The sequence below is a fragment of the Dasypus novemcinctus genome, chromosome 17, assembly GCF_030445035.2.
Source record: "Dasypus novemcinctus isolate mDasNov1 chromosome 17, mDasNov1.1.hap2, whole genome shotgun sequence".
NCBI lineage: Eukaryota > Metazoa > Chordata > Mammalia > Cingulata > Dasypodidae > Dasypus > Dasypus novemcinctus.
Window position 1 is genome coordinate 59055968 of NC_080689.1, and position 23250 is coordinate 59079217.

The 23250-nt window shown below is 42.5% G+C and overlaps 1 protein-coding gene and 1 pseudogene across 4 annotated transcripts in view; one reads left to right on the top strand and one right to left on the bottom strand.

Annotated features, from left to right (window-relative positions):
- The window catches only part of ANXA4 (annexin A4), a 57375-nt gene that overhangs the window by 15768 nt on the left and 18357 nt on the right, over positions 1 to 23250 (top strand). For 3 of the 4 annotated variants that reach the window (XM_058278725.2, XM_058278728.2, XM_058278726.2), the window contains 4 exons: positions 7147 to 7227; positions 16233 to 16320; positions 20200 to 20294; positions 23038 to 23151. In XM_058278725.2, the coding sequence (XP_058134708.1) occupies positions 7225 to 7227; positions 16233 to 16320; positions 20200 to 20294; positions 23038 to 23151 (300 nt within the window). In that variant the 5' untranslated portion in view covers positions 7147 to 7224. Of the gene's footprint in view, positions 1 to 3139; positions 3206 to 7146; positions 7228 to 16232; positions 16321 to 20199; positions 20295 to 23037; positions 23152 to 23250 lie in introns of all 4 variants that reach the window. The other variant, XM_058278727.2, reaches the window with a different exon arrangement.
- Positions 1154 to 1969, bottom strand: LOC131273985 (single-strand selective monofunctional uracil DNA glycosylase-like; annotated as a pseudogene).

Here is a 23250-nt window from a genome sequence, read left to right on the forward strand (position 1 = left end):
CACAACAGAAGTGGACAAAGAAGACGCAGCAAATAGACACAGAGAACAGACAATCGGGGTGGGGGGGAGGGGAGAGAAATAAATAAAATAAGTAAATTTTTTTTAAAAAAAGAGTCATTCACAGTCAGTAAGTTCACCCCAGTCATCACCAGCAGCCACTAGGGTTTCTTGTTGTTGTTTTTAATCATAGGCTATTCTTTATTTAATTAAAACAAATCTTTTAAAAGCATTTGGGAATTTTTTATGCTTAGACAAAAAATCAGGCTGGGTTTTTCATGATGTCCAGTAAGGCGGGAATTTGCCCCTAATCCAGGCCACAGGTAGAGGCCCAGAATCCACCACAGTAAGGACTTAAGGAATGGAGGGGCTTCCCTTGTACAGCGCAGGGACCCTCAACCCAGAGGCAAGAAAGGAAGAAGAGTACATCATGAGCACCAGGCACCAAGCAAGACGCTCTCAAGTGTTATCTTCGCAATCTCCTACCAACCCCATCTTATAGCTGAGGATACCAAGGTTCAGAAAGGCTAAGCAAGTTGTCCAGTGTCACAAAGTCCATACGCCTCTGAGCTGAGATGAAACTCCAGGTCTTTGGACTCAAAGGCCAGTGCCCTTTCCACTTGGCCATCCTGAATTCTCCCTCTGATCCAGCCTCGGTCCCCCGTAAGAAGTTCGCTCTTAGCATCCATGCCTGATGCTTCCACCTGGTCTCTGTGAGGAAAGGTGTCAGCTGGAGGAAGCTGTCCTGTGAGGAAGGGTCGGGATCCTGGCCAGATCTTTTACTCTAAAACAGCACTTTCGACCTTGGTGATCACTCTTGAGGGGCCTCTGTTGATCCAAGGCTCCCAAGGGAACAGTGAGGCACAGCAGTTTGCAGGGCAAAGCCCACCGTCGGCTGGTGCTCTTTGCAAGTAGGTGGCACAACGAGACCAAAGGAGCAATGGACAAAGGAGGGTGAAGAGATCAGGAGCCAGGAGGGGTTTTCAAAACTACTGCAGCAGGTCAGAAGACAACTTGACAGAGGCTGAACTGATTGCCAGCAGCCGGGCAGCCCAGGAAGAACTTGTTGCCCCAGTCTAGAAGGTGAATAGCCATCTGCTTGCCTGAGAATGACTTGGAGCCTTGAACGTGGCCTATGTCCAGGCCCCGGAAACATTCATTCTGTCAGCAGCGGCACCAGCTCCAACTCACTCAGCCTCTCTTAGCCACAGCCTCCCAGCCCCTGCTCACCTGTGGGATCTGGGGGAGGGGTGCTGAAGCCCCTCTACCTAGACCGCTGGCATCAGGCCTGCCAGAGCCTGCCATGCCCGTGCTCTGCCAGGCATCCCACTCCCACCACCAGCCACACCCCCAGCAGCTGCACCTGCCGCAGAGGCCGCGTCACAGATCCCAAGAAGCTATTCTACCTGCTTGGCCGGCGGTGCAGCAGGGGTGAGCTTGTGCCCACTTGGAGCCAGGAAGAGCAGAGGTTGTGGACAAAGCAGTGACAGAAGGAGACCTCGGGCTGCCCACGGAAGCTCCAGAAAAAGCCCCAGAATTGGGCACCACTCTCCTCTGAAGGGGCCCCTCCAGTTCCAGCACTGGCTGCTTAGAGTGCTTTTGGTGGGGGGTGGGGGGGTGGGGGGTGCCAGCACAGGCCTCCTCAATGTCGAGCAGTCCCAGACTACACTCACCTCTCCAAAGGGCACCCCTGTCTGGGCCACACCAAAGGGTCCTGGCTTCCCACCAGGGAGAGCACTTCCCTGGGGGCCTGGCAGTAGAAGGTCAAGTAGCTGCGATGCGGCTCCCATGCTTGCTCCATGGGATTGTAGATGATGCCCACAAGCTCTGGGAACTGCAGTTGGCTCCGCTAAGCACTGAGCCGAAGTTCCTCCTCTAGGAAGCCCTCAGCCAGTCTTCGAGGGCAGGGCTGGGCCTCCATCGGGGCACCTGCCGGCTCATGGAAGAGCCCCTGTGACAAAGCCTGGGGCATGCCCATGCTGCTGTCACACGATGGTAGAGGCTGGCAGGTCCACATTCTATAGAACAGTCCAGAGGCTGAAAATCCCAGTAAGGCTGATGTTGAAGTCTTTAGGCTGAGTGTGAAATGTGGACTAGAAAGGAGGTAAGTGCATAGTGTTGAGGTAGAATGACTTCTCATACACTATTCTTGAACAGACAAGGTGAAGGGGTAACTTTCTATATGAAGGGTATATAGGTGGAAATTAAAGTGTGTAAAATATGTGTTTTTTAATTATTCATTGATTGAAATTATTATGATTGTCTCCCGCAATGCTGTGAACAAATGGCTAAAATTTGGACAAAAGACTGTCAATAAGTTATCACCAGATGCTGAGTTGGAATAGATTCCTACCTAAGATTGCTTAATAGGCAGGTTTCCAAATTTGTCTGCATTCATTTCACTTACATGCTTTGCATTTGACTAAATCTTTGAAAATGTTTATTTCTCCAGACTCAAATCCTGTCACTAACTTCCTTTACTTTCAGAAGGGTCTCAGTTCCAAAAAGAAAGAGTTGCTTTCATTTTCCTATGTCATAGACGGTTTTGAAAGCCCCACGTTCTGGGGTAGGGCCCAGTGACACCCTCCACAAATACGCAGAGCAGTTTAAATTTATCATCCTTGTGGGATGTAAAATGAAACCATGTACCAAATTAAAATGGTGAATGACTCACTCACACATGACCTTCCAGGGAAGAGAGAGATGCAGTAAGAATGTGCCACAAGGACAGCAAATCCCAACATATAATGGCCACTCGGGGTGCCTGTCCTGAGATGCGATCTTGTCAATGTTATAAATCTGAATGGAGGTCCCCCAGAGAAGTCCAAGGGCAGCAACTGTTGTTGGGTGAACTCATTGTGGTGGAACACCTAGCATGCAGAGAAATCTCATCGGCTCACCAAGAAGGGATTCTGCTCTTATGCGCAGGTTCATATTTACCAAACTCACTACACACACACAAATGCATGCACTACTCATTTATTTATTTACATTGAGAAGTATAATTGTTACTTAGAAATCCTCGTGCTCCAAGATTTTATGGAGAGGTACACATGAGAAGCTAAATTCTTGTCCAAATGTTGCTTGGCAACTATGGATTTGAGTAAAGGGTACTGGATGATAAAATGCATCTTCATTGTAGGGAAATATATGGCTCTTGGACCAAGACCACCTTTCCTTAGGACAGGACTTCGGTGAATATTTCAAAGTGAGCCTCTTTGATGTTTTGGGGTGTTTTTTTTGGGTGTTTTTTTGGTGGCACTTGCTTTGCTGCTGGGCCCAGTTTTTTTCTAAGTATGCTAATACCTTTCAACAAGCCTGCTTCAGCCCAGGAGCCATTCTTTCTCCTTGAGATGACTTTGCATATATTTGTTTTGATGGGTCTTTTCTGATTTTGCTACTCTAACACTCAGAGAACAATCTAATTTCCCTGCTTGCCAAATTCTGGGTGAATGGGAAGGAATGCACCACTCTGCTGCCTCCCTAGCCACCTGCTGAGAGGTCAGTGCTTTACCCACCTGCAGTCTGCCGTGAAGACATGAGACACTTTATGTTTGATGCAGCATCTGGCCATCACCTTCTGGCAATGGAACCTAGGGCAATTTGTAGGATCATGTAATAATTATTCTTCTGGACATCCAACCAGAAAACATTAGCGATGTGTTCTCAACATTCCTAATGTTTCTTTATTAATCCCTTGTAAATTATTTCCACAAATTAGTTTTACCTCAAATGAGTTCACCTTATTTGCAACTTATTTTCTTTCATAACTGCTATTGGGATAAGTATCCTATTTTGGGTTCCCAGCTCTTTTCCATTTGTTTTAAAACTATGTCTTAAAAATGTCAAGGGCCCTAACTGCAGAGTTCTGATGTTTAACTGTTGCAATCTCCCATCCACATGCTGTATAGTTCTTAGGGTTTTTTGACTTCTTAACATATGATCCCTTCAACCTTCAACTTCCCATACTGAAGATGTTTTTAGGATTATTTGAAACCCCCCAAACCTGAGTGCTTTTGCATTTTACAAGTATGAAAGCTGAGGCACAGGTGCTAATTACTTTGTCCCACCTATGAGCAGCAAAGGAGCCTTTAAAACCCCAAGACAAAGCCTGCGTCATTGTGAACTTGGCCATCTTATTCAAAATTCTTGGCTTGCAAGGTCGTTTATAGAATTGTGGGAGGGTCTTCTGAGAGAAAGAACAAATGAATCAAGGACGCTGAGGCAGAAAAGGATTTGCAGAGTATCTGACAGAGGCAGATAGAAAATGGGGGAGGGACCTTATAGACGGGTGTTTTGAGAGAAGAGCGGGAGAAGGGCATTTTCACCCCTTTGGGGTTGATCACTTTGTGCAACTGAGAGGACAATTTTGTAAGGCACTGGAGGTGTAGTTCCTTCCCTCCTTTCTCTTCCCCCCACCCCCTGCTTCCAGAGTTGAGCTCTTACTAGGTACCAGGTACTATGCTAGTAAGAACTTGAGTGGGTTAACTTTACATGTATTATCTGATGTCTAATAAAGAATTAGGGAATACTGTTTCCTGCATTTACCTGATGCATTCGATCGATCTAGAAACTCATTTGGTATTAGTAAACCTTTAATAAATTATGCAGCAGCTGTCTCTGTATAAGTGTACTTATGCCGTGTGCCGTCCAAGTGTCTGGCTAAAAGAACCTAGTGTTCAAGTATAATGCATTTTTTCCCTTTTGGTAAAATATTTCTAGCTTATTGAATCATGACTCTCAGTATTTCCAGAAGGGTTTGCTTGGGCAGTCTTTCCACTTCTTGACGTGGTAAAAGGGAGTGGAGAGGTTCATAATAGAGGTTGGCTTTTGGGGGAGCTGTCCCCCTTCACCACCTCCTGTCTTGTCATTTATTCCAGAACCACATAGAAGCAAAGGAAGCATCTTAGCTCCTAAAAGCTGTATCTGCCAAGGTTATCAACCAGCCACTCAATTCAACTCATATAAATTGTACTTAGTGAAGGATATGGGTGTATTTTGAGAATTATATGCTATGGATCAGTGCACCAGATGAAAGAGTGGCTAAGACCCACAAAATTTCAAAAAGCCCTGCTTGCTATGTCACCTAGTGTGTGGGCAAATAAGAAAGAGGCACCTGTCTTACCTCCCCACTTCCCCAGATGCTCTGAGCCCTCCATCATCCCATGCCTTGAGAGCACCTTGTCATGATGCTGCTGTCATCTCGCACACATCGTAAGCTCATTCTTGCCTCATGGCCTTTGCACCAGCTGCTCCCTCTGCCTGAAACTGTTCCCCTCGGCACCTTTACATAGCTGGCCCCTCCTCATTCAGGTCTTAGCTCAGACGTCACTTCCTTGGAGAGTCTTCCGTGACCACCTTATCCAGACCTGCTCCTTCCCAGTAACCCCATCATGTCACCCTCCATCCCAGGCGGGAGCAAACTTTTTCTGTAAAGGGCCAGATAGTAAATATATTCAACTGTGTGGGCCATTTGGTCTTTGTTGCAAGGACTCATCTCTGCCGTCATAGTGTGAAAGCAGCCCTAGACAATACCCAAACAAATGGGTGTGGCTGTCTGCCAATGAAACTTTCTTTATGGGCATTAACACTTGAATTTCATATAATTTTCCCATGTCATGAAATATTCTTCTTTGGATTATTTTGTCAGCCATTTAAAAATATAAAAACCATTCTTAGCTCATAGGCCATACAAAAAACAAGCTTTGACCCGTGAGCTATAGTTGGTTGATCCCTGCTCTCCATCATGATCCTGTTGTATTTTCTTCTTTCTGCTGAGGTCTTTCTGACCCCCTCCTTGTCTCTCACTCTAGTCTACCCTATGGTACAGTACATTGCTAGAGGACATCTTTTATTATAACATTTCTCTGCAGTAAAACAATTTCCCACTGTTTTCCCATTACCTACAGCATTCAATCCAGCTCCTCAGGTGGGTACCCAAGTCTCTTACCAATTCCTCACCTGCCTTTCTAACCTTATCTCTGGCCCTTTTCTGGAATGAGCCTTGTGCTCCAGCAGCCTCACCTCATTGTCCCTGAACCCACTGCCCACACCCACCTCTGCACGTTGCTCAGGTTGTGCCCCAGATCCATTGCCATTCCCCTTAGAGAGGGATGAACCCTTTGCCGTCTGCGGTGAGTCTGCAGTGAGTGACGGGAGCTGGAGGAGTGCTAGCGCCGGACCTCGGGAACGCTGGAAGGTGGACAGTGGTTGAGACCAAACATGGCTTAAGCAATGAGAAGTGAGTGCAGAAGGATTTAGTTATTCCAGGGGAATAATTGAGAAGCGCTGTGTGGTATGTCTAGGCTAATGGTTTTCAAACTCCTGTGCAGACATGTATTCTGAGAACCTTGTTAAAATGCAAATTCAAACATTTCTGCATTTTTGAGAAGCTCATCCTTCTGGTTTGCGGATCATTCTTTGAGTTAGAAGGATCTAGCTCATTGCTTAGGAAAGGAGCCTCGTCCAGATGACTCAGATATGGGGCAAGGAAGTTGGTTGACCGGCCCCGCAGGAACCTGCCTGAATATCAGGTGACTCCCCAAGAGTCGTAGGCTATCCTGCTCTCTGAACGACTGGCTACGGAAGCGATGAGGCGAGTAGGGGCTGCTGAAGAGAACAGAGGACAGAGTGGAGCGTGTGAGCTACAGCTTCAAGGGAAGAAGCACCTCTAAGACCTGAGACGGTGCCAGTGACAGTGACCACTGGGAAATGAAAAGAGTCTAATGTGGGTCAGGCACACACACGCACACACACCAAAACACACACATACACTCGCTCAGAGCATAGGCTGGAGTGCAGTACTTTTCCTTCTCTCCAAGTGGGCCCCTCTTCTGATCCGTTGTAGCCCACGGTTTAAAATCTCTGTTTGGCTTCAGTACAAGTAATGTTACTGCACCCTAACTAAACAATAGGAATCATTTCTGTGTTGTTTGTCTCCAGGCAGAAAAGCAGGTAGGAAAGTATTTTGCTGGTAGAGTAAACCTGCCTGATCTATAACATTTCTCTTGGTTAACCTGGCTTTTGTATCTTGGGCTCATAAATAACTGGCTTTTTGATGACGCTGAGTGTCACTTCCCCATGGTTTGACTTCATGCAAGCTACAAGTTATCCTGTTTAATGATTTACATGCTATCTTTCTCACCACAGTAATTTCCTGCCTGTTTTTATCACATTGGAACTTCTGCCTGGGTGACTGAACGCTGACCTTGGCACAGAGTCACGGCCATGGTAAGTTGGGGAGTGCCTCACCCTACCTGGTGCCAGCCCCAGACTGGTACAGGATGTGTACCTGGGGACTGTCGGCTTAAACACAGGGTTGTTTGCTCAGCTGGGGAGCGGGAAGGAGGGAACCAAAAGGCAAGGTTTTTTGTTTGCTTTGAGCACCATTTTAATATCTTTCAAGGGTGGTGAGTAACTTGACCCTGAAAATTAATTCAAAGATTCAAAGAATGCTTTGAATCCTTCTAACATCCTGAAAATGTTAGAAACAAGTGTCGTTTTCTCTCTGCAGAAGCACTACATGTTTATTATTGAAGAATTAGGTAACTATAAAGGAAAAGCTAAAAAATGCTGATTGCTGTGGACATTTTGGTGTAGCCCCATCGTTTCAGGCTTATCAAGAGAGTGTTCTGTAGCCATGCAGGCTTGTCGCCTGTGTCCTGCTGTCTGTTGTGATCTAACTCCTCTGCAATCAGTTATCTGATCTTTGGGACAGGCAAGGAATTGGATCCCTTTGAGAGTTCTGTGAAGATCAGTGCAGCAGTGGGAGATGAGCCTCTTAGCTGCAAACACGGTTCTACCTAAGGCTGGCCATCTGCTCTCCTTCCCTCACCCAAGGAAGGTTTCTGAATAGGCAGGTAATTCTGATCCCCGATCTTCTGGGAAGGAGTAATGGAAGTAGAATCTTATACCCAGAGAGAAACTGGAGATGCACAGCTCTAGATGTCTTCCTTTAGGAAGATGGTATAAACTATCCTAGACAAAGTTATATACTCTTAAATTTTTTATATGTTAACTTTTTACCATTTTTTTCATCAGCCCTGACAGTCAAAGACTGACTCGTGTCTGCCCCACATCTCTTATGCTTTACTTTAAAACCCATTTCTTCTTGAATGATTCTTCCTGGACGTGGGAAGCACCGATTTAGAAATGTTTATGGTGCCTGTACACTGTGACAGATGAAATACCTGGCTCTGGGGACTCAACAAAGCAATGGAGGGGAGCAGATGTAGCTCCGAGGTTGAGCGCCTGCTTCCCATGTACGAGGTCCTGGGTTCAATCTCTGGTACCTCCTAAAAAAAAAAAACCCAGCAGCTCTACTGGAGCCATCTGTGAAAATTCAACCAGGGTTCCCACTCTTGCCGCATCTGCTCAAACCGGCGTGGCCTGATCCGGAAATACGGTCTCAGTATGTGCCGCCGGGGTTTCTGTCAGTCCGCGAAGGATGTAGACTTCACCAAGTTGGACTAATTGACCTTCCTTGAATGGACGGCCCAGGACCTCTACTGACTAAAACAACACTAGTTCTTTGTATATAAAATAAAACAAAAAAACCTGAAAAGCAAAAACAAAACCAAACTAAAAAAAAAAAAAAATAGGACACACTTCTTATTTCCAGAAGCTCAGTTTTCCTCCATGTGGAAACTGTAACCACATTACCCTTAGGTTCGTTCTACTCTGGGGAAATTACCTCAGTTTCTCTCATCTCTCCTCTTAGAACCAGTTTTTCTATCGCAACTGTTATTTATTGGTCAAACCAAGGACGTGTTTTAAGGAAAGGAAAATCACACAATGCTGTCACAATATTGTAATTCCCAGATATTTTCCCATCATTTTATTTTAGGCCCTACTCATATGTATAATGGTTTTTAAATAGTAGTAATAAGAGCATAAATAACAATTTTGTATTCTGCTTTTTTTTTACTTAGTATAGGAAAATGCTTAGAATAGAATGATAAATGGAAAATGCTGCTACAAAAGTATTTATTTGCTCTAATCTTAGCTATGCTAACATAAGTTTATATTAAATTTTATGTTATAATAAAATTAGTTATTCTAGATTTCTAGATGGGATGTTTATGGGTGTTTTTATTTTCTTCTTACTTTTCTTTGTATGTTCCAAGTTCTCTATATTGGGCATATGATACTTTTTTAAAAGGAAAATATGTTGTAAAAGCCATTTTATCTGAGTTTTTAAATTTTTATGGATATATGATTTACAAATAGTGAAATGCACATCTCTTAAGTTTACTTTTAGATGAGTTTTGACAAACACATATAACCATGTAACTTACTCCCGTATCCAAGACAGAGATACTACTCCAGAAAATTCTCTCATGCACCTTCCTCAGCTCACCTCTCCATCCCCAAAATGCAGCACTATTCTTATTGTTACCACTATAGATTAGTTTCTAGAAAGTTCTATGAATGGACTCATGTAGTGTATACTCTTGCGTATGACTTCTTTTACTGAGCATTATATTTTTTGAAATTTGTCCAAGTTGCTGTATATATCAGTCGTTTTTTCCTTTGTTCCTTTTTATTACTGATTAGTATTCCATTGTACTGTATCCCAATATGTTTGATATTTATTATCTTCATCATTTTAATGGCCGAATAATATTTTATCAATTGTGATATAGCACATATTTCCAGCTTTTTTTGTTGTTGTTATTCTTCCCCATACCTTCCCTCTTTTTTCTTTGTCAACTCTGGCAAGATCCCTTCCTGAGGTAGAATTCTCTGCCTTCCCAGAGCAGATGATGACACACTATGCCCTGGAATTCAGTCGATATAGATTTTTTAGGGGTAAAAAGGAACAATTAACTTGAGCTTATCTTTTTCCTGGAAAAAGAGTTACTAAGAATGTTAATTGATAAACTAAATCACTCTTGCAACCCTCTCTATTGATTCATCTTGTTAGGTATTAATTTTAATCCTGTAGTAGTGCCCTCAGCAATGAAGTTTGCTTTCAAAGTCAAATTCAGCATTTGAGCACCATCCACAACATTTTCAGTATTAGAGTTGCAGAAGAACCTTGTGAGCTGTTGGACTCAGAAGACTGTCTCATGATGGGAGAGCCAAAGTTTGAGTTACTTCATGCTGGAAGTTCAACAGCCAATTGCCAATTTGCTTAAGTTGGGGAAACTGAGAGATTTTACAAGAGAAGTAAAGTGCCCAAGAAAATTGCGGCCATAGAAACGCACTTCCTTCTGTCGGGTATACAAAGGGGCTATGTAATGACTGGATGCTGGATGTGGACCATTCCAGGATATGAAAAGCCTGGTCTTTCAGTGCCTGAGGCTCAAACCTCCTGGTACCCAAGGCCTTTGGATGGGCATGATGAGTGGTACAGGCCAAGCTGGACTTGATATGACTTGATAGAGAACTGCTCAAAAGGTATAAAAATCCTCCATTCCTTAGATAACCCACATAACCTCCGTAGATAATGCTAGCTCACAGAGTCGTTTAGATACGACCTCATTTTTTGCCTCCTTGTACAAATGCCCTCCTCTAGATTTTGATAGGCTTGCATTGAGGGCTATTATGAGAAATAATATAAGAATCGCACTATTACATTTATTGTGGCAAAGTTGTTGAAGTCACATTTAATAATAACTCACACCAAGTTTGACCTTACTGTTTGCTGGGCTCTGTACTTCGCGCATTACATATATTATCCTATTTCATTATTACAACTCTATAGGTTGATAAAATGATTCCTAGTACACATGTAAGAAAAATGCAACTTTCCCTAGGCCACACAGTCAGAAGGTTTGAAACCAAGATTCAAACCTGGGTCCATCCCACTGTGTGCCTTCCCCTGAGCTGAATAGACCACCTTTCATTATGGCTCAACATGTCTCTTTCATGAAGATGCACAGGTGAAATTTCCCCAAGTGCCAGGATCCTTTATAATGTTCATGGACCCCCTGGCAATGTAGATGTCCACGTAGAGGACTCTATGGGTTGAGCTGACTGCCTCTGTGAGCCTTAGGGGATTTTATTGGTGTCATGGGCAACAGGTTATGGGGTGCATTTCAGGCAAGGCTTATACAAGCTGTCAAACCCTTCTTCCTTTGTGGTAGTCTGTGGTCATCTGTTCAGCAGCTCCCATCACTGTAACATCTTACCGCTTGTGGCAATTAAAAGGGCCATATCAGAAATGCCAGGAGAAACGCCTGCCGACGCCACCTTGGTACTGAGATCAGCCTTGGCAGTCCCAGCTTGGTGCTCTTCGCATTTTGAGAACACGCAGCACCGCCTGTGAACTTTACTGACATCTTGGTGTCAAAATCCTTTCCACTGTGCAGCCTCAGTAAGTCAAGTGCACCCGCAGGGACATACACCTGACAAATGAAGTAAGGAGAAGGCAGAACAATTTGAGAGAATTCTGGTTATTGCCAATTAGGCCAGTGTTAAGGCAATAAAACAGAACTCAGAATATCAAGAAACAGGTTGCTAAGGGGCTATAATAATGCTTATTGTTTCAGTACAGAGGGAAGATATGTTAAAAACTAAACTAATTTGAGTCTACATTATGGCTTGATCAGGGAACTGAGAAGAGCTCTCCAAATGCAAATAGACCCTTTCTGAACTCAGTATAGAGAAAAGCAGTGCTTTTCTTAGGCAGCTGGTCTCTTTTCCTCTTGTGGTAACAACCAGTCTCATACAATTCCCTCTTGCTTTGGCCTCTAGGAGACTTGCAGAGAAATCTGTGGCTCACCTCAGGCCCTTATGGTCTGCAGTTTGGTTTCCTTCCCATCCCCTGATTTACCTCGATTTTCTGTTTTTTTGTTCCCTGTCACCGAATTGCCCCACCTGTTTATTTATGCCTTGTATTGAGTTATATGTATTTCTCTACACTGCTCCACATAACATAACACATTAATAAATCAGTAAATTTGTTTTAAATATTCAGGGCACCTTGATCTTAACAGATTATCTCTAAATTGTAATCCAACTGACCTGGTTCCTCCTGGCCACTAACCTGTTTTGCTTGTTGATGCTTTCACTCTTCATTTGCAGAAGGTCAGGCTCACTAGCTTTTTACCCCATGCACATATCAGGGTATGTCTTACTTTATGTGATGTTGGCCATTTCCAATGATGACCCTCATCACCTCCACTACCTAGGGTTTCTGTCCCCTCCTCCAGACTTTCCACTCTTCCCTCTGTCCACTTTGGTCAGGCTTTGGTCCCCTCCATTCCCCTGGAAAAGCTCTTGTGTCACTGGGGACCTGCATGTTGCCAAATCTGATTGTCTTCTCTGTTCTCCTCCAGCACGACCACTGCCTCCTTCTTCAGCCTCTGGAAACCACACACTCTTCTGGTTTTCCTTTTACTTATGGGCTGCTCCTTCTCAGTCATCTTTTATGAGATCTCCTTCTCTGCTGAATCTCTACAGTTGGAGAGGCCCAGACTTGGTTCTAGGACCTCTGTTTTTCTCTATCTTTACTTTCTTCCTAGGTCTTCTTGTCAAATATATCCAAATGCTGATGTGCTCTAAACTTATTGCTGTAGACTTGACCTCTAGATTTATTTTTGTCTTTTTGACAACTCCACTTGGATTTTTAGTGGACACCTCGAACTTAACGTTTAGGAAATAGAATTTATAAATCTCACCTGCCCCCTCCCCATAGCCTCCATTGCTACTCCAAATCCGATAGTCCTCACCAAGTGTTTCGCCACAAACACCACCCCACCCCGCTAGCTATTCAGATGAAAGGATTGATTTTTTTCTTTCCTCATTTCCCATGTGGTCAGTCCATTAGCAAGTTCTGTTGCCTTTTCTCCCAAACATGTGCTGTGTCTGCCCCTTTATTTCCATTTTAACTAATTCACCCTAATCTAACACCATATCCCACTCCTAGATCTTTATCCAGACTCTCAACAGGTCTCTGCTTCTCCCTACAGTAGCCAGAGTGATCTTTTTAACATGTAAATCAGATCACTTCTCCCCATCCCCTTGCTTACAACCTGCCATTAGCTTTCCATCACACTTAGAATAAAATACAGACTCCTTACCTGGCTGGTAAGGGCTGCCAGTCCACCTCTCTGATCTAATATCTTTGTTTTTTTTTTCTTTAAATTTCTTATTATGAAGTATTTTAAACACATACAAAAGTAGACAATATTATAAGGAGCCCCATGTAGCTATCAGTAATTATTAACTCATGGTCAATCTTGTTTCTTCTTTATCTCCACTTTTTTACCCCCTCCTGTGCTATTTTGAAACACAGTCCAGATATCTTTATCTTTTCATCTGTAAACTATTTCAGTGTGTATATCTAAAAGATAAGGACTCTTTAAAGAAAAATAAAACATAACCATAATACCATTAACATGCCCAAAAAAGTTAAAACTAATTCCTAATGCCATCAAGTATCAAATTGATGTCCCCATTTCCCGTTGCAAGGTATGCCGGCGGGGACTGCTAGGGCAGTGGCATGGCCGTGGCTGCACTCGTGTCCTGCCCACTGCACCCGCAACGTGTCCTGGCCGCAGGGGCAGCTCAGAGCACCGTGAAGGCTTTGCAACCCTAAGCGAAGAGGACAGGCAGAGGACCAGGGCCATTTGGATTCCTTGGGGAAGCTCTTTAAGCCATTTGTTCCTGTCATTCTTGATTGAGTTGCCAGAGAATATATTCTAGAAAACAGGACAGAATCCACCCAGGCTTATAGCCAACAGCTCTGGGTCTGAACCCTTCCTTTCCCGGCATTGGCAGCAGAAGAAACGAGACCCAGCATTGTGGGAAAGAGACAGTTCCAAGAGGTTCCTCCTCAACTTTTGTCTTCTTTGTGTTCTGGAAAGCAGGTTTCATGTCAACACAGAAAAGATGCTAAAAACCGAAGTAGGGGGTCACCGAGCCACTGAGCTGTTCAAGGAGCAGTGAGGTCCCCTCACCAAGGGTTCAACCATTATTGGTGAGAGAGAGGAGGTGACTAAAGCTGTTGTGGGAAGAGAGTTTTCCTGCAGGCCCTTCAGAGAGGAGATCCTCGCTGAGTGTAGCAGGACGAGGGGAACCACAGGAGATGGGCGGGCCCATCCCTTGCCCAATGGCTCTTTTGACCACAGCGCTGCTTAGGAAAGAAACCGATCCATTGTCTGCTCAAAGATGAGTTAAGTTCTTCTCAAGTTCAGGGGAAAGTCAGATGGGGAGTCCAGGGAAGGGAAAGGCCACACAAATGAAATGAGTGAGCTGGTGTAATTAATGACTCAGACCCTGAAACTGGGCTCTAAAGAGAGATGCAAGGATCTCCCAGTACCAAAGCCAGTGTCAGAGTTCAAACTGGAAATTTGGAGACATGCTAATACTTCACGGGAAAGTTGCAGAGGAGGCAGAAGCACTCCATCTTAAACAGCCACCTTTAGCTATTGTGCCAGGTTCTGAAAAATGAAAGAATAGAAGTCCTCAGAGTTGATGTAATCTGAGTCTGGGGGTTAGCTTTAAGAGCTGGTGTTTGATCTTTTGGAAGATGAGGATGAACAGGTGAGTGGTACTTTTGGGGGAGCACATGAATGTGAAGTATACGGCTCACAGTGTAATAGCTCACCAGTTAATTTTTTTTTTAAGAAAATGTGAATTTTTGAGAACTTGTTCTAGTCTGCTGCCAGAACTAAAGACCTCTTTTCAAAGGTTTTTGACCTTAAAATCCAAACAAACCCAAAACAATGGCTTGGAGGACATTCAGGATGCTTTTATCTTTGAGGTTTTTTTAACCTGGGAAAAATTGGACAGAACAACATGATATAAAAGAAGAAAAAAACCTTGACTATCATATTCTTTTTATAAGGAAAATTCTTCTTTAAGACATTTGTTTGGTCACTGTCTAATGAGCCTTAAACCACCAAATTCATGGATAGAATTTTTAAAATTAATTAGATTAAAGATAGGGCCATAAAATATTGGATTTGAAGTTTTATATTGTACTATAGTAATAAAGGCAATTGTAGAGATGAATGGCATGGTATGTCCAGTAGTAATTGTTGGTATTGTTAATGATATTAGGTTGTAGTTAATTTTTTTAAAAGTCAGTTCATGATTCTGGGAGTAGATTTGAAGAATATCAAGTTGTATTCTAGTACCTGAGCAATTTAATTTATATTTTATTTGTCGATGGCTATTTAACATTTATTTTTATTCAATATGGACCTAGTTTAAGGATATAAAAATTGAAACTAAGATACATTTTAGCGTTATAAATCCATGATGTGATTATGTACAGTTTTGTTTATGGTATTTTAGAATTAAGCAATTTGTAAGTAAAGCTCAGATCCTTTTAGTTACGTTGGATATTTTTAATGTTTGCCTCCTGAAATTTGTCTTCATGTTCATCAAGATATGATGTCTTCCCATGTGTTAAATGTATAATATGCATACCATATATTTTATTATTGTTTAATAAGTGGAAATACTCATCTTGGAAATAGTTTTTATAAAATAAAAATAATTACATTTTTAAAAATAATTTGAAATTGTCTCAAATGTCATTAAATTTTTAATTTTTTTTTAATGTTTGGTTTGGGATCCAAATAAGGTTCACATATTGTGATTATTGATATGCTTATTTAATCTCTTTTAAATTGTAGTCCTTCTCCTTTTGTCTCCCTTTTTTCCCTGAACACCTACCTATCAGAGTCTACCAGACTGTCAAAGACCAATAGATGATTTGTCTGGTAGTACACAGTCCGAATTTTGCCAACTGCAGCCCTTCGGTGTGGTTTAACATTTTCTTTTATCCTCTATTTTCTTAGTGTTTGCGTCTTGAGGCTTGATCAGATTAGGTTTCATCTTTCCCTTTTTTCCGGGGGACAAGATTTTTCATAGTGGTGGTTTAGCGCCTCCTCCCACTTCCCTCCTTGCTCATCAGACTTGGGCCACTCTGGCCATCCTCTCCAGCCCCCATGGCTCTTTCCTCTGCTTGTAGCATGCTTTTCCCTGAACTTCACACTGCCAGCTTTCTCCGGCCATTCAGTCTCAGCCTCAGTGTCATTCCTCGGGGCAGCCCCTCCAGCACCTTTCTAACTGCTTCCTAGCACTTTTCACTCCCAGACACTTTCTAGAATATTCATTTGTTGGCTTGTTTACTGTCTGCCTTTCCCCAAACAACGTGGGCTCCACGCAAGCAGGAGCCTCATCTTTTACGTTCGCTGCCATATTCCCCCAGAATCTGGTAGGTAGGTGTTCAGCCAATGTTAGCTGAGCAAGCGAACGTGCCTCTGTGTTCTCAGGCAACCAAAGGAGGCACCATCAAAGCTGCTTCAGGATTCAACGCCGCCGAAGATGCGCAGAGCCTGAGGAAGGCCATGAAAGGGCTTGGTAAGCTGCCCCCGCGGAGTCGTGCGTCGTGCAGCCAAGCTGCACACGCGCTTGTGACACACAGTGGGTGAGGGGGACGCTTCTGGGCATTCCCTGATTTAACATGGACTCCGTGTCTGCCAGCAGTCGTGAGCAGGTCTGCCTTCAGCAAGTGCAGTGGGAAACCAGTCAGTGGGAAATAAGTCGGCTTTTCAAGACTAATTGGATGGGAAGGCGTTATTCACTTTACTAATGAATTTTATTGAATGCACTCATCCTGGGTTTTGCCAATTATTTCAATCTTCTCCGAATTAAAAATAGGAATATATGTACAACTTTAGAGATGTCCTGGTTTTCCACTTAGTGCTGGATGTACATAGTGCCATAAGGTTTACAAAACATTTTCACGAGCAGGATCTCATTGGATACAGCCCTTAGAGCTATAGCGAAAGCAGCCACTGTTACTGTTATGTTAGTCCCATTTTACAGTGGCAGAAACTGAGACCCAAGAAGTTAGGTAACTCACCCAAAGAGAAGGTCCTCCTGGTTTATAGCTTTTATTTAGAAAATTCTTAAACACGCTTGGCCATAAGACTTTATTTTCCAGTCTTTTTTTCAAAAAAGAGTTCATTTTATTTAGAACTGGGGTTGCTTACAGCAACATTACAATAATAGCAATACTTGTCAGGCACAAGGCTAGATGCTCTACATCGCTGATCTCTTTTACCAGACAACAGCCTCTTGTTACTGATGCAACAGCTGGGGCTTAAGGGGGTTAGATGACTTGCCCAAGGTCCCAGAAGGTAGTGGTAGATTGGGGATTCACTTCCAGGCAGGCCGACTCCAGAGCTGGTGTTTGAGCCATTGTGCTCTCCCACTGCCCACCTCTGACCTGAGCAGAACATTGTCCTGAATCTCTGTATTCTTCCTTCATTTTTCCTTTCTCATAAATGAAATCGTTTCTTCAGGTTTATCCTAATTCATAATTCAGAAAGTGGAGCACATGGCACTCAGAATTCCCGAAATAAGAGCTAGGAGACATTCAGCTTCCAGTGTCTTCTCTAGGTGGACCCACGTGACAGAGATTGTGGGAGGAGAAAAGGACTATCAAACCCAGGCCCCGTGGACGGATACCCTTGGGCGGGTAGTGTAGCAGGTAGGCACAGAAGTAACCCAATCAGCTCATAATATGATAGCGATGGATCCCACTGGAATTTAAAGAGAGGAGATCACATTTCATTTGGGGGCATCAGGCAAGAATTCATGGAAGATGTAGAACTTGAGATGGGCCTTGGGAGATGAGCTGAGTTTCAATAGCTGGAGATAAGGGAGTATGTATTTCAGATTATTGGAATAGCTTTAACATAAGTCTGGGATGAGTGTGAACACTGTCCTGTCTCCAGTGTGGCTGAAGTCTAGGGGAGTCGTGGGAAATACAGGGAGAGGTGGCTTACATAGGGAGATACTTGCAAAGCAGTGGGCTGGTTGGGAGCTTTTTTTTTTTTTCTTTATTAGAGAAGTTGTAGGTTAATAGAACAATCATGCATAAAATACAGTATTCCCATATACCACCCTATTAACCCTTGCATTGGTGTGGAACAAAAGGACATGTACCAAAGGGGGGTTCTGGGGTGTTACTGAGAAGGCTACCTGTAGAATCACATGAGGGGGACCCAAAGGCATTGGACAGGAAGCAGGACAAATGCCGGAGTCACTTAGGGAGAGAGAGGAACCAAGAGTCTGGTAATGAAGGAGGTAAGGAGAAAGGAGTGCAGCATAGTTGCTCAAGAGCCAAGTCTGTGAAATTGGCGGCCTAGTGTAGGGATATTTTATGTGGATGTATACCATATTTATACCTTGGAGTAGTGAACAGGATATTGTCGACAGTCTCCAGTGTCAGACTACAGCACCATAGCAAGGAACCATTGTGGTTTTCTCAGCAGAGGAGGGACATTAAGAGAGGTTTTTTTTTCTTTTTAGGGAGTTTAATTTGGAGAGACCCTGGGGAGACAAACTAGAAGGTGAAAATACTGGTTGGCAGATTTTTGCATTCAGAAAGGAAGAAATCCTGAAATCCTAAGATAGAATGGTAGTAATAGGAGTTAAAAAGTAAAGAAGGATGCAAGAAAAGATTGTCGAGCTATACTTTGCATGACTTGGCAGGAAATTTGAATGTGGAGGAAGGGAGGGAGTAAAAAAATCAAAACCACTTTGAGGGGTCAAACCTGGCTGACTGGAAGAAGGGTAGTGCCTTTCACAGTTACTGGGGTAAGCAAAACGGACAGGAGACAAACCTCTCTATGCTCCAGCCCCCACCACCTGAGAATTCTAAAGGAGAAAGGACAGCTGTGTCTGTGAGGTATAGAGAAGCTAGAGAACTGTAAGTTTACCTACCTTAGGGACCTACTTTCTCTTCTGTTTAAAAAAACAAACGAACATGGGATAATAGGTACATGGGGAAATTGTTTCTTTTCCTCCTTTAATGTAATTATTCCTCTTCTAATCAACCCACTCAGTAGTGAATGGACTAAACTTGCCTATTAAAACACAAAGATTCTCAATATAATAGGGATATAAGAAATACCCCTAAAAGAAAATCATAAGACAGTTTAAAAATAATGGAATAGACAGATATTATAGGCAAGCTAGAACCAAAAAAAAAGGTGAGATAACAGTGTTAATATATGAGCAAATAAAATTTAAGGCAAACAGCATTTAGAAGAATAAAATGGTATAATCTGTAGTAAAGCCCAAATAGACTTCTGTGTGCCAAGTAACATGCAATGAAATATATAGCAAAAATTACTATAAGGAAATTTGACAGAACCATAAGTGTACTGGGAGACTAACATCTCTCAGTATTTGACTGTTTTAGGAAGCAAAAAAGAAAATAATAAAATTACTAAGGCTAATTTAGCAGATATATACCAAATTTCCTTGAGTCTAGGACTCTATGGTAAAATGCCATTATTTTACATTCCATTAAGAAAGAGAAACAGCTTTAAATTATTTATAAGATGCTATCATTATACAATGTATCTTGTTTGTAGAGATTTTAATGTGGAAAAATGAGCATCATAGAATTGATTAAATAAAATATACAACTTTTTCACCTATAAGCAGAGAATACTTCTTTTCAAATATATGTGGTACTTTTACTAAAATTGATTAACAGACCATGTTCTCAGAACAAAATGCAATAATCACTGAAAGAAATAAGAAAATGATTGAAAATGGAAAAAAAGAGGAAGAAAGGAAGAGGAGAAAGGAAGGAAAGAAATTCAAACCACTTAAAAGGAAAAATACACCTCCTAAATAATTCTACATTAAAGAAGAAATTAAAATGGCAATTAAAACTTGGAAAACAACTTTATTTCAAAGCTTAAGTGATACAGCTAGTGCCCTAAGGGGGGGGGGGGAGGGGGAACATTAGCCACAGAACTGAAGAAAGGGTAAAAATAAAGCATTTAAATTAAGGGTCCGGAAAAGCGAAAGCAGGATAACAATAATTAATCTTATCTGATGTTTATTATATCCCAGACACTGTTCTAAATGCCAATGAGTTCATTTAATCCTCACAATCATCCTACAAAATAGAACCTTTCATTATCTCCATTTTACAGATAAGGAAACTGAAGGACGGAGCGGTTAAGCTTCTTGCCCAAGGTTACCCAGCTAATGAAGGAAGGAAGAATTTTAAAAAACAAAAGCAGAAATGAATGACTTAGAAAAAAAAAATTGTCATATTACTACTACACCTTAATAAAACAGACAAACCCTCTGGCCAATGACACTTTTCTCCCAAAGCTCTCATGTGTTTGGGTAACTCCAGTGAAGGTACTTTCTCCTTGGCCTCTGGAATCTCGGGCACTCACCTCCCCATCTCCCCTCCGCCCCCAGGCACCGATGAAGACGGCATTATCAGCGTCCTCGCCTACCGCAGCACCTCCCAGCGTCAGGAAATCCGGACTGCCTACAAGAGCACCATCGGCAGGGTAGGTCACTGTCACTCCTGCTCTGCCCGGCTGACAGGGACTGGGCAGGGGCCCTGCGCTTAAAGATGTTCTTGAGGAGTGGCTTCAACAGGTAGAAGTGCTTCTTTCATTACACTTAGCCAGAAGTGATCCACAGACCTCAGGACCAAGCTTGGTCTCTTCTCTTCCAAGTCCTTGCAGGGACTTGGTTGCTGTAAGGGCTTAACCATCACCCTTTCCAGCAGCGGAAGTGGTGGGCAGGGGCCAAGCTTCCAGGGCTGCTTACTGTATCCTGAAGTCTGGGTCACCATGGAGAAGACTCTCCAAATGCACTAAAATATTTAAGTCCAGTTTGTTTTCAGTAGACTCTTAGGCTATTGAGGGTCTATTTCGACGCTTCCTGGTAAACCAATTTGTAGCATATATTCCTTAGATTGTCAGCTGAAGGGCCTCCTCTCAAATTCTAGAATGGGATGTTATGTGTTTGCATATTTTAGTAGTTTATGCATTCACTCACCCTGTTTCCCACTTTTGGTTTGACTCCCACATCCCTCAAGACCTTGTCTTAGCCCCCATGGTAAATGACTCATTTACCAGTGTCATTCCACCCAGTCTTATCTACTCACTAAAAACTCACCTGGGTGATTAGAGAGAACCTCTTTATTGGGGAAATATTATCACTAGTGTCTCCAGATCTGACAGTACAATAACCCTATGGTAAGTGTTTCTATCCTCAATATAATTCATAGCCAATCAGACTTAAGGCCACTTGCCAGAGAGAGTTGGGAAAGGAATGGTTCAGCTCTAACTCAGAGCACCTGCATGCCCATCTTGACTGGGCACCCCAGTCTTCCAAATCAGAATTGCCCTGTTTATCTTCTGGGCATTTTAACTCTTTTCCTTTTCTAAAGAAATTTAATGAGCACAAGGAGGCATGCATGTGCAAGTGATGTGTGAACCAGGGACCTAATTGGAATTGGCACTCACACTTGGGGTTATTCAGCTCCAGAACTAAGCTAATCTGATGGTAGTTTGTGAAAATGGCCAACATTAACGGATTGACTGAGCACTAATTTGTTCGTTCATTCAATCAGTATATAAGGATGTAATGTAAAAATACGCACTGTAGATTGAAATAAAGTATTGTGGAATGAGGTTTGTGAGAATCAGATCCCTGGATTTGAAATATCAACTCAGCTCCTTATTAATTGGTTGACCTTAAACAGATTCTTAAACTTTATGGCCTATGAAATGAAGAAAATGTTACCAAGTTTAATATAGTTTTAGGAAGATTAGGAATAATAGCTGCAAAGCACCTAGCCCAGTGCCCGAGACACAGTAGGTGCTAAACAAAGGGTGGCTATTAACTTGGAAGTTACCTTCAACCTATGGTTTGTAACATACCTGGAATGGGTATTGGAAATGGCTCTGAATGAGAACGCTAATCATAAAAATGTTCCCAGCAGAGGCAATATTGAATATAAAATGTTATGGGATATGGAATAACACAGATGAAGAGCCGGCCCAATGACTTGCTTTCCTATAGCAGTCCAGTTAATGTAGTTCTGAAATATGAAAAAACAGCTCTAGAACTTGGTCTTTTGTCCAAGTAATCACCTTTCTTTGTAGAAATTGAGCCTTAAGGAATAATCAGAAATGACTTACAAAGGTACAACTAAATGCCTTGTGTATAAAACAGTAGGAACATAGAAATGGGACTGGTCAAAGAAATATTGCTTCTATTTATAGAAATAATCTGCAGCTGTTAAAAATTTAGGGAGTATTGACTTGGAAATATATTCTGGCTATATTGTTAAGTGAAACAAATATAATATTTACAAACTTTTAATCTTGGAACCCCTTTACACTCTTAAATTACCCAAAGAGCTTTTGTTTTTCTGCATTATGCCTATTGATATTTTTCAGAAATTAAAACTGAGAACCTCAGTTAGCATCTGTGGCTCAAGCAGTTGAGCTCCTGATTACCATATGGAGGACCCAGGTTTGATCCCCAGGAATGCCTGGTAAAAAAAGAAAAAGAAAAAAGGTGTCCCAGACCTGAGTGGCATGGAGAGTCGCAGGCCCCTACATGGCAAAGTGATGTACCAAAGAAACAATGACACAACCAGACAGAAAAAAAAAAACAAAAAACAAAAACTGAGAACATTAAAAATATGTATTTTTAATTTATTTAAAATAACAGTAATAAACTCCTTACATGCTAATATTTTTATGGAAAGTAACTATGTATTCAAAAAAATTAGTAAGAAGATTGTATCATTCTACATTTTTGCAAATCTCCTTAATATCTGCTATAATAGAAAACAGATGGATTCTCATATCTGCTTCCACCTTCACTTTGTTGTGATATGTTGTTTTGGTTGAGGTATATGAAGAAAATCTGGCCTTGCCTTAGACATGTAGTTGGAACAGGGGGAGTATTTTAATAGCCTTTTCAGATAATTGCAGCTATGTCAAGTAGTCTTTGGAAAACCCCAGTGTACACCCATAAGAGAATGACTGTAAAAAAGGCAAATAAAGTCTAGGTACACATATACTTTTCAAGAAGGTATTGGGATTTGAATCCAGGGCCTTGCACATGGGAACCACTTGAGCTACATCCACCCCCCCTAAGTATTTTTATAAAAATAGTTTTGAGCTCATGGGTGCCCTGACAGGGTCTCCCAGGTATCCCTGGACCACACTTCCAAAGCGGTTGGTTGGTTATCGTACCAAGTAAGTAGAGCGTGTTCTTGCATTGCAGGACCTGGTAGATGACTTGAAGTCGGAACTGAGTGGCAACTTTGAGCGGGCGATCGTGGGCATGATGATGCCCACCGTGCTGTACGACGTGCAGGAGCTGAGACGGGCCATGAAGGTTTGCGCTCCTGCTTGCATGCTTCCAGTGCCGTCAGTATAAACGACGAGAACTCGTGGCAAAGGCCTTTGAGAGGGGGCAGGATAAGGGCTAGGAGAG